Source organism: Pelophylax lessonae (genome assembly GCF_965119305.1).
Source record: "Pelophylax lessonae genome assembly, chromosome: 6".
Taxonomy (NCBI): domain Eukaryota; kingdom Metazoa; phylum Chordata; class Amphibia; order Anura; family Ranidae; genus Pelophylax; species Pelophylax lessonae.
The window spans coordinates 30,453,433-30,465,434 of NC_138773.1; the positions used below are offsets into that span (position 1 = coordinate 30,453,433).

The following is a 12,002-nucleotide window of genomic DNA, read 5'->3' on the forward strand; positions in this document are numbered from 1 at the left end:
CCCTCATTATCCCATTTACAAGGAGCAGATAAAAGGTCCAGAGTTCACTTCAAGTGTGCTATTTGCATTTGGAATCTGTCGCTGTCAACTCTCAATATGAGATCCAAAGAGCTGTCACTATCAGTGAAGCAAGCTATCATTAGGCTGAAAAAACAAAACAAACCCATCAGAGAGATAGCAAAAACATTAGGTGTGGCCAAATCAACTGTTTGGAACATCCTTAAAAAGAAAGAACGCACCGGTGAGCTCAGCAACACCAAAAGACCCGGAAAACCACTGAAAACAACTGTAGTGGATGACCGAAGAATTCTTTCCCTGGGGAAGAAAACATCCTTCACAACAGTTGGCCAGATCAAGAACACTCTCCAGGAGGTAGGTGTATGAGTGTCAAAGTCAACAATCAAGAGAAGACTTCACCAGAGTGAATACAGATGGTTCACCACAAGATGTAAACCATTGGTGAGCCTCAAAAATAGTAAGGCCAGATTAGAGTTTGCCAAACAACATCTAAAAAAGCCTTCACAGTTCTGTCCTATCGACAGATGAGAACAAGATCAACTTATACCAGAGTGATGGGAAGAGAAGAGTATGGAGAAGGAAAGGAACTGCTCATGATCCAAAGCATACCACCTCATCAGTGAAGCATGGTGGTGGTAGTGTCATGGCGTGGGCATGTATGGCTGCCAATGGAACTGGTTCTCTTGTATTTATTGATGATGTGACTGCTGACAAATGCAGCGGGATGAATTCTGAAGTGTTTCGGGCAATATTATCTGCTCATATTCAGCCAAATGCTTCAGAACTCATTGGACGGCGCTTCACAGTGCAGATGGACAATGACCCGAAGCATACTGCGAAAGCAACCAAAGAGTTTAAGGGAAAGAAGTGGAATGTTATGCAATGGCCAAGTCAATCACCTGACCTGAATCCGATTGAGCATGCATTTCACTTGCTGAAGACAAAACTGAAGGGAAAATGCCCCAAGAACAAGCAGGAACTGAAGACAGTTGCAGTAGAGGCCTGGCAGAGCATCACCAGGGATGAAACTCAGCGTCTGGTGATGTCTATGGGTTCCAGACTTTAAACTGTAATTGACTGCAAAGGAGTGGGAGGCACATATACAAACTGTTGTAGTTCCTACACCTTTAACCTGATTTGGATGTAAATACCCTCTTATTAAAGCTGAAAGTCTGCAGTTAAAGCTCATCTCGTTTGTTTCATTTCAAATCCATTGTGGTGGTGTATAGAGCCAAAAAGATTAGAATTGTGTCGATGTCCCAATATTTATGGACCTGACTGTATATATATATATATATATATATATATATATATATACACATGCATGCTAGAGCTGAAACAACGAATTGATTAATTGACAACTAATCGATTATGAAAATAGTTGTCAACTATTTTCATTGTAAAAAGTCCAAAAGCAGCGCTGAGTGAAATGCAATCCGATGATCAATGTCCATACATAGAAGATCCCGTCATCGATATTCGTGTGAATTGATAGCACCCAAAAAAGTGCTCTAAAGAGGCTGCTTACCAGACCTCCATAGACATGGAACATGTAGTAAATTAAACGGGGGGGAGGGAGAATCAGCTGTGTGAAGACAAACTTCTTTAACCTCCTCTCCTCTCACTCACTCATCTCATCGCTCCAGGGTCTCAGTATGGATATGAAGACAGACAGCTGTCCACTTTATTAGGTACACCTGTTCAATTGCTTGGTAACATAAATTGCTGATCAGCTAATCACATGGCAGCAACTCAGTGCATTTGGGCATCTAGATGTGGTGAAGACGACTTGCTGTTCATTGGCTGCCAGGCCCAGTTACCAGTTCCAGAGCGCACTTAGATCAGGTGATAAAATTGTAAGATCGGCCCATCAATGAGAAGCAGGTGTGGCCATGTGTCTGGAGAATGTGCTCCACGGGATGGAACTGGGTTCTGGATGAGAAAAATCCCTGGTGCATGAGGTGATTAAGGTGTGCCCAGGCACATCTGGCACACCTTGTGCGCACGCCTATGTTAAAGAATATTTAAAGCTTCATGTCTTTCTAAGATCCCTCTGTCCTCAGGGTGACAACACTGCTGCACAATTTGTACCTTTCTTATCCTGTGTTCCCTGCTGCTATTTCCTGTCCCATTCACCTACATGCTCACCTTTCCTCTGCTGTTCTTAGCAGTTCCTTGGCTTTCTCAGGCTTAATCTTAAGATAGAGCTGGAACGCGGAGAAGGAAGGAAAAAGTCCAATCAACCCTGCCAATGGCATTCGGACCTTGGTCACAATGTTTTCCATCCTGCAAAGGTAAATAGCACTGAGAGTTAATGAAGAGGTTATAGAAAACAAATGCAATCTTTACATTCCTATTATCAGTTATTTATATAGTGGGATCCTATGCTGTGGTGCTGTACAAGTGATATAAACAAGGATGAATAATACAGATAATACCGATACATACAAGCCTGACAACTAATTGCAGCTTCTGCAGCATATATAAAGTATACTGTATGTTAGTAATACATTAAATCCCCACTCCGGGAAATGTGTGTAGTACTGCCCCGTGAGAGCTGCCAGATATTCACTCTGCGGGTCCCCCTGTTTACCAGCAAACGGCCATAAGCAAATGCAATTTCTTATTTCCTCTTGGCTCACACTTCAATTATCAGTCCAGGGGTATTTGGTTGTTTTTCTTGTTTATTTTATAATGGGGATAGGAAAAGGAAATAGTGGGGTATTCCAATTAACTATTCAAAGTTTTGAGGACTTCTATATTCTCTACTTCTACTGTCAATCCACCCTGCCAATTTGGTTGAATAGGAATTAAGTCTCTTGGTTTCCTCAAGACGACTTGGTGGACAAACCTTTATCTTCAGGGCACTCTCCCTAATATCCTCTCTCTCTCTCTGCTGACACCCGTCCACTCACTATCCTATGAGCATGGGTGGCCCCCCTCAGGTCAGGCCCATTGACATGAGTCCCTGTACTCACGATACTGCAGCCACAGGGTCTCCAGTGTCTCCCCTCTCAGTCAGCGCCCCCGGACCTCTGGGTTCAGCTCCTCTCAACTGCTTCTCTGGCCCTCAGGACGACCTCCAGCATCCACATGACACCTCTACAGAGGAGGAGGCAGCTGCCCCATCCCTCCAGGACTCCGCTCTCCAATGAAAGACCCCGCAGCACATGTGCTCCTGGCTTTTATACAGTATCCCAGAATGCACCAAGGCGACCTGCCCTCTGCCAATTATCAGGACTGTATCAAAAACCTATGCACCCAATCGTCAGGTTTCCTCCCACTGTCCAACATGCCTCCCTACCGGACCAGTGTGAAGCATTATCTAGACTGAATTAAATGCATACTGAGCACACTGAGCAGACCTCACTAACAGATCCTTCTCTCTGGTAGGCAGAGAACAATATAGATTTACCTGCAGCCCCTCTGGTAAGCAGACAGAGCTCAAAACTATACTTTATCACTAGCACCTATCTAGGAGGGTGCTACACTCACCCCCCTACAAAAATTATTTGCACAAAAATTTCACAGAGTATCCCACAAACTTGGAAAAGGGAAGTAACATATGTACAGGGCCATGGGGCATACCGCAGATGTGGCCAGTGAATACAATAAATTATGTGGAAAAATATATATGACTCTGCTGTACAAATAGTCACACATTTATGTACATACACAAGGTGCATTTAGACCAATGCATCCCCCGCCAAACAAAAATCTGCTTGACCGGTAAAGACATTACCCTATCTGGCAAACTAAATACAATATCTACATTGTATAAGAATTAACATTGAGCAATGGAGGGCCTCTCCAGACCCGGAAATCCTAAGCAAGCCTGCAAAGATGAAAGAGATTAAAGTTATGCACAAGTAATACATTGTTACCTATTCACAGTGAGACTGTCCTCTCCTCAACCAAAGTTGTCTCTAATTATGGCATTCTTGTAGAGATCTTCATCACTCCAGGCCCCCTAAGGGCACGCTTGACTTGACGTTCTGCTGTACACCATCAATAGACAACAAACTGATCCTGCCAAGCTGACTATCTAACACTTCACCATTGATTCCTACTGAGAGGGCACAGTCCCCCTCAAACACCAGGGCACTGACTCTCACTCCTATTATAGTCAGACCCACAAGTTCTGAATAAAGAGATGCAGAGTCCACCCGACTGGTGTTCACAGTGTCCTCCTTCTGTAACACCGAGGCAACATATCTTCCTCTAAGACAAGCTATTTTGCTGGAGCCTGAGCAAACTTGTCCAACTTGTGAGTTTTGCAGATCTCTTCAAAGGGGCCCTTCACTCTGACATCCCCCTCTCTGAGGAGACAATGAGCCTCTACCTTCTTTTTCCAAGGTAGCAACTCACACAAAGTTCTTTCAACTGGCCCACTGGCCAAATGGGATCTTCACAAAGTGTTCCTTGAGCAAAGTATCATTGTAAAGTGTCTTCTTCTGTACTCCAACCATTCTGGCCCGTTGGCCCAAATTCTTTGCAAAGTGTCTCTAATAACAGCTAGTGATCCTGGCCCGTTGCCCCAGAGATCTTAATTGAATATCCAGTAGACATGGCTTCTTGGAGCAAGTTGTAGCACCAAGCTAAGTGCCTCTTAAAGTTCTTTGAACACTTTGTGGGTTAGAGGGTCGGCCCTCCTCCACATGAGAAACTGCACAGTTATGGTTGTACTGCTGATTCCCAACCCCTCTTGCAAGGATAGAAGGGAAAGGGGATTTGGAAATAGAGATTCCAGCCCTAACAACACAAAGCATGTTAATCAGATTATATTATTGTAACCCTGAACAGAAAAAAATAAAATTAACCCTTTAGGCCCCCTTCACACTTGTGTGACCTGAAAATCGCATGACTTGAAGCAATACCTGTGTAATATTGGGGTCTGTGGACCTCAAGTCGCATCAAAGTCAGACCAAAGTAATGCAGGGAGTACTCTGAAGTCGCTTTGACTTGAAGTCGCACAGATATGAACAGTACTCAATGTATCATGGGCGTACGACTTCGCAGTCCCAAGTTGCAGGACAAGTCGCACAAGTGTGAAAGGAGCCTAAAGCTATTTTCTGGAAAGATTCGGCGATATGACGTTGCAAATTCCCAAGGTTCAGAACCCCTTTTTTTTTTTTTTTTCTAAATGTATTTATTGTTTTCAAAAAGAAGAGAACACACAAGTACATTTCATACAATAAAAACTTCAAATTCCAGTGATATAACTTCTCCCTTCCCTTATTTTTCCTCTATTGATCTCCCCCCCCCCTGTCTATACTAATTGTCTTCCTCTTTTTCTCCATTCCATTTAGTGTATTCTCTCGTTGTCTTAAACTCTCTCCAATTTTCCCATATATCACCCCATTCCTCCATATCGTCCTCTTCCCAATCTCTCAAGTATTCCAATGTTCTTATTCTCCATGGTCGGGGCCTCTTCCTTTTGCCAAAATAATGGGATTATCATTTTGCTGCATTCATCAGATGGGGTATTAGTGTTGTTTAGTGTTGGGGTAGTTACTCAAAAAATGTAACTAGTTACTTCTGTAAATTGTAAGGAGATTACTTTACTAGTTACTGCATTTGAAAAGTAACTTCACTACTTATTACTTTACTTTCCTCTTTCTTAATTGACCGTGTAGAAGAAGATACATGACACTCTTTCTGCATAGAGTTTATTGTATAAACACAGGCTTTGGGAAACATGAGAACAAAACCTGAAAAAACAGAATAAAACATAAAGTGCAACAAAAAGTCATAAACTTCATCCCTCTCTATTCTTCGAAATAACGATTGTATCGCATGGCTTGGGTAACGCAGGAAAGCGCGTCCCTATAGCCTAGTAAAGTAGTGTAGTTACCTCCTATAGTCTAGTAAAGTAGTGTAGTTACCTCCTATAGCCTAGTAAAGTAGTGTAGTTACCTCCTATAGCCTAGTAAAGTAGTGTAGTTACCTCCTATAGCCTAGTAAAGTAGTGTAGTTACCTCCTATAGTCTAGTAAAGTAGTGTAGTTACCTCCTATAGCCTAGTAAAGTAGTGTAGTTACCTCCTATAGCGTAGTAAAGTAGTGTAGATACCTCCTATAGCCTAGTAAAGTAGTGTAGTTACCTCCTATAGCCTAGTAAAGTAGTGTAGATACCTCCTATAGCCTAGTAAAGTAGTGTAGTTACCTCCTATAGCCTAGTAAAGTAGTGTAGTTACCTCCTATAGCCTAGTAAAGTAGTGTAGATACCTCCTATAGCCTAGTAAAGTAGTGTAGTTACCTCCTATAGCCTAGTAAAGTAGTGTAGATACCTCCTATAGCCTAGTAAAGTAGTGTAGTTACCTCCTATAGCCTAGTAAAGTAGTGTAGTTACCTCATATAGCCTAGTAAAGTAGTGTAGATACCTCCTATAGTCTAGTAAAGTAGTGTAGTTACCTCCTATAACCTAGTAAAGTAGTGTAGTTTCCTCCTATAGCCTAGTAAAGTTGTGTAGATACCTCCTATAGCCTAGTAAAGTAGTGTAGTTACCTCCTATAGCCTAGTAAAGTAGTGTAGATACCTCCTATAGCCTAGTAAAGTAGTGTAGTTACCTCCTATAGCCTAGTAAAGTAGTGTAGTTACCTCATATAGCCTAGTAAAGTAGTGTAGTTACCTCCTATAGCCTAGTAAAGTAGTGTAGTTACCTCCTATAGCCTAGTAAAGTAGTGTAGTTACCTCCTATAGCCTAGTAAAGTAGTGTAGATACCTCCTATAGCCTAGTAAAGTAGTGTAGTTACCTCCTATAGCCTAGTAAAGTAGTGTAGTTACCTCCTATAGCCTAGTAAAGTAGTGTAGTTACCTCCTATAGCCTAGTAAAGTAGTGTAGATACCTCCTATAGCCTAGTAAAGTAGTGTAGGTACCTCCTATAGCCTAGTAAAGTAGTGTAGTTACCTCCTATAGTCTAGTAAAGTAGTGTAGTTACCTCCTATAGCCTAGTAAAGTAGTGTAGTTACCTCCTATAGCCTAGTAAAGTAGTGTAGTTACCTCCTATAGCCTAGTAAAGTAGTGTAGTTACCTCCTATAGCCTAGTAAAGTAGTGTAGATACCTCCTATAGCCTAGTAAAGTAGTGTAGGTACCTCCTATAGCCTAGTAAAGTAGTGTAGTTACTTCCTATAGCCTAGTAAAGTAGTTTAGTTACCTCCTATAGCCTAGTAAAGTAGTGTAGATACCTCCTATAGCCTAGTAAAGTAGTGTAGGAACCTCCTATAGCCTAGTAAAGTAGTGTAGTTACTTCCTATAGCCTAGTAAAGTAGTGTAGTTACCTCCTATAGCCTAGTAAAGTAGTGTAGTTACCTCCTATAGCCTAGTAAAGTAGTGTAGTTACTTCCTATAGCCTAGTAAAGTAGTGAAGTTACTTCCTATAGCCTAGTAAAGTAGTTTAGTTACCTCCTATAGCCTAGTAAAGTAGTGTAGTTACCAATATTAGTATTGTAACTAGTTACGTTACTTCGTTACCAAAAAAAGTAATGTAGTTACTGTAATCCGTTACTTTGTAACTCGTTACCCCCAACACTGGTGTTGTTTTATATTGCCTAACGGAATTTTTAATACAGTGAAATAGGCAATACCAGGGATCTTCCGGGATCTCTATTTTCGTGATTATTTTGATTAGGTCCAAGATTTCCTTCCAGTACTTTTTAATTTTTGGGCAGTCCCACCATAGATGCGCCATTGTGCCTACTTCTAAGCAACCCCTCCAGCAGTTTTTTGATTTCTCTTTTTGACAATTATGAGCTTTATCGGGGGTAATGTACCATCTTGCAATGCATTTGTAATTCATTTTTTAAAGGCCCGGGGGTGACAAGAGATTACCACATATCAGATGATTGATTTATAAAAGTAGTCGGACCTTCTTTTGTCGGGGTAAGGGACGGCTTCTTCTATTTCCTTGTATCCAGTTTTCAATACGTTAAACTTCTCAGACATATATGGGTCCAGAATATTCAACACCTAAAAACAAGTGAAATCTTTGTCTTTACACATGGAGACAATAGAGATCGTTTTCAATAAATAATTATTTCATGATTGACCTACATGTAAAAGGAGGGTCACTTTACAGCCCAACTGAACCTCCAGTTTAAACCAGCTAAATACCTCTCGGGTGCATCAAAATAAAAGGTGTGCAAAGTCTTACACTTCTTTTTCTTTAAAAAGCAGCCATAGCCTGAAAAAAAAAATCCTGTCCCCTGCCAGCAGCTGACAAGATGAACCTTTGCTCTCTGTGTGGAAGCAGTGGTCTCTCTCCTGAGGTCCAACTTTCCCCCCCCCCCTGTTAACTCAGACTCACAGCTCTGCAATCAGTAAAGCCAATACTCCCTGCTGATTGGAAAGCCATGGCTCTGACCCAGAAAGTCCGGTGTCCGCAGAGAGACCGCTGCTTCTACACAGAGGGCAAGGGTTCTTCTCTGCTGCTTCCCCATCTTTGGTTCCACCTTGGTGGACTGGTATTCATGTTATTACATGATTTTGATACTTTTTTTATTGCTCATATGGTAGCTGCAGCTTATCCATGCGTATGTGTTTGTTTTTAACCGCTTGCCGACCGCTCACATTGAGCGTACTGCGGCAAAGTGGTTTGTTATCGTCCAGCGACATAGGTCTACGTTGCTGGACTCCTCCCCTTGTGGGAGGCGCCCCGCCGCCGGAGGCTCGCTCCCGCTGTATTCAGACACAGCGGGAGTCGGGCCAGGGGAGGAGAGGCGGTGATCATCGCCGCTCTTCCCCGATCGTTGGGGATCGAGTGTGGAGATGCGCCCGCTTGTGTAAACAAAGTGGGCGGATCTCCTAAGTGACAGGCAGGTTCAGATTGCAGGGTTCAGCATAGCTGAACCTGCAATCTGTGCCTGTGTCACACAATCCCCTCCCCCCACACACGTCAGTAAGCACCAGGCATACATTAACCCATTGATCACCAATAAAAGTTAACCCCTTGCCTGCCAGTGTCATTTTTACAGTAACAGTGCATATGTATAGCACTGATTACTGTAGTAATGTCACTGGTACCCCCAAAAGTTTAAAAAAGGTCAGTCAAGGGTCCGATCTGTCCGCCGCAATGTTGCAGTCCCGCAAAAAAAAAAATCGCAGATCGCCGCCATTACTCGTTAAAAAAAAAACCAATAAAAATGACATAAATTTCCTGTAGTTAGTAGCTGCGATAACTTTTGCACAAACCAATCAAAATACGCTTATTGCGATTTTTATTACCCAACGTATGTAGCATAAAACAAATTGGCCTAAAATGTTAAAAAATTTAGATTTTTACTTTTTTTGGGGGGGGGGGGGAATTTCATATAAAAAAATGTGAAAAATATTGTTATTTTTTCAAAATTGTCGCTCTTTTTTTGTGTATAGCGCAAAAAGTAAAAATCGCACAGGTGATCAAATACCACCAAAAGAAAGCTCTATTAGTGGGAAAAAAAGGGACATAAATTTAATTTGGGTACAGCGTTGCACAACCGCGCAATTGTATGTTAAAATAACGCAGTGCCGAATCGCAAAATATGGCCTGGTCAGGAATGGGGTAAAATCTTCCGGTCTTAAAGCGGTTAAAAATACGCTCATTGAGAATTTTTTTGTCAAAGACATGTAGCTAAATACATTTTGGCATTTTTGTATCAATATTTGACTGATCTGTACCCCCCCCCCCCCCCCCCATTTTTTGTTTTTGTTGGGCAGGTTTTTCTACTCGGACTATGGATGTTTTTTATTTTTTAAAGCAGATTGTAAGACATTGTTCACCTTTTTATGATATAAAAGTTCAGCGCTGAATAGTGCAATAAGTAAGAAAATAAATATATCTTATCTAGTGTATTTCATAATATACTTTAAAGCGCAATGTGAAAAAAAAAAACGGTAAAAAATTGTTGAAAAGTCCATTTCACATATGAGAGAAAGTCCATAAAGGAAAAATAAGAAGAATCCCGCTGCAATCACAGTGATTAGGGGCAGGGCTGGCCCAAGACATTGTGCTGCCTGGGTCCAAAAATGAAATGCTGCCCCGCTCCCAGCAAAAAAAACAAAAAAACAAATCATGCCCACCAAAAGGCCCCCACATCCATTATTTTATATCATGATAATTAAAACTAATATTACATTTATCAGGAAGTCAGATGTACATGCAACAGCACCTTGTCTATATGCAAAATTATATGGTATACCATTATGTTCAATTCCAAGGAGCGGGCTAGGGTAGTATACGGACAGGCTAGGGTAGTATACGGAAAGGCTAAAGTAGTATACGGACAGGCTAGGGTAGTATATGGACAGGCTAGGGTAGTATAGGGACAGGCTAGAGTAGTATATGGACAGGCTAGAGTAGTATATAGACAGGCTAGGGTAGTATATAGACAGGCTAGGGTAGTATATGGACAGGCTAGGGTAGTATATGGACAGGCTAGAGTAGTATATAGACAGGCTAGGGTAGTATATAGACAGGCTAGGGTAGTATATAGACAGGCTAGGGTAGTATATGGACAGGCTAGGGTAGTATATGGGCAGGCTAGGGCAGTATATTAGCAGGCTAGGGTAGTATATTAGCAGGCTAGGGTAGTATATGGACAGGCTAGGGTAGTATATGGACAGGCTAGGGTAGTATATAGACAGGCTAGGGTAGTATACAGACAGGCTAGGGTAGTATATGAACAGGCTAGAGTAGTATATAGACAGGCTAGGGTAGTGTATAGACAGGCTAGGGTAGTATATAGACAGGCTAGGGTAGTATATGGACAGGCTAGGGTAGTATATGGGCAGGCTAGGGCAGTATATTAGCAGGCTAGGGTAGTATATTAGCAGGCTAGGGTAGTATATGGACAGGCTAGGGTAGTATATGGACAGGCTAGGGTAGTATATAGACAGGCTAGGGTAGTATATGGACAGGCTAGGGTAGTATATGGACAGGCTAGGATAGTATATGGACAGGCTAGAGTAGTATATAGACAGGCTAGGGTAGTATATGGACAGGCTAGAGTAGTATATAGACAGGCTAGGGTAGTATATGGACAGGCTAGAGTAGTATATAGACAGGCTAGGGTAGTATATAGACAGGCTAGGGTAGTATATAGACAGGCTAGGGTAGTATATATACAGGCTAGGGTAGTATATGGGCAGGCTAGGGCAGTATATTAGCAGGCTAGGGTAGTATATGGACAGGCTAGGGTAGTATATGGACAGGCTAGGGTAGTATATGGGCAGGCTAGGGCAGTATATTAGCAGGCTAGGGCAGTATATTAGCAGGATAGGGTAGTATATGGACAGGCTAGGGTAGTATATGGACAGGCTAGGGTAGTATATAGACAGGCTAGGGTAGTATATAGACAGGCTAGGGTAGTATATGGACAGGCTAGGGTAGTATATAGACAGGCTAGGGTAGTATACGGACAGGCTAGGGTAGTATACGGACAGGCTAGAGTAGTATACGGACAGGCTAGGGTAGTATATGGACAGGCTAGGGTAGTATAGGGACAGGCTAGGGTAGTATATGGACAGGCTAGGGTAGTATACGGACAGGCTAGGGTAGTATACGGACAGGCTAGGGTAGTATATGGACAGGCTAGGGTAGTATACGAACAGGCTAGGGTAGTATACGGACAGGCTAGAGTAGTATACGGACAGGCTAGGGTAGTATATAGACAGGCTAGGGTAGTATATAGACAGGCTAGGGTAGTATATGGACAGGCTAGGGTAGTATATAGACAGGCTAGGGTAGTATACGGACAGGCTAGGGTAGTATACGGACAGGCTAGAGTAGTATACGGACAGGCTAGGGTAGTATATGGACAGGCTAGGGTAGTATAGGGACAGGCTAGGGTAGTATATGGACAGGCTAGGGTAGTATATGGACAGGCTAGGGTAGTATACGGACAGGCTAGGGTAGTATATGGACAGGCTAGGGTAGTATACGAATAGGCTAGGGTAGTATACGGACAGGCTAGAGTAGTATACGGACAGGCTAGGGTAGTATATGGACA

General features: G+C 42.4%; 2 protein-coding genes across 2 annotated transcripts in view; both read right to left on the reverse strand.

The window, feature by feature from the left end:
* LOC309557565 (putative methyltransferase) overlaps positions 1–12,002 on the reverse strand; it is a 97,278-nt gene that overhangs the window by 2,547 nt on the left and 82,729 nt on the right. The window lies entirely within an intron of this gene.
* Positions 1–12,002, reverse strand: part of LOC309558516 (uncharacterized protein) — a 44,549-nt gene that overhangs the window by 2,496 nt on the left and 30,051 nt on the right. Inside the window, exons 6-7 of the mRNA XM_082261596.1 lie at positions 7,886–7,986; positions 2,167–2,304 (exon numbers count right to left, since the gene is read on the reverse strand). Of these exons, the coding sequence (XP_082117722.1) occupies positions 2,167–2,304; positions 7,886–7,986 (239 nt within the window). The remainder of the gene's footprint in view (positions 1–2,166; positions 2,305–7,885; positions 7,987–12,002) is intronic.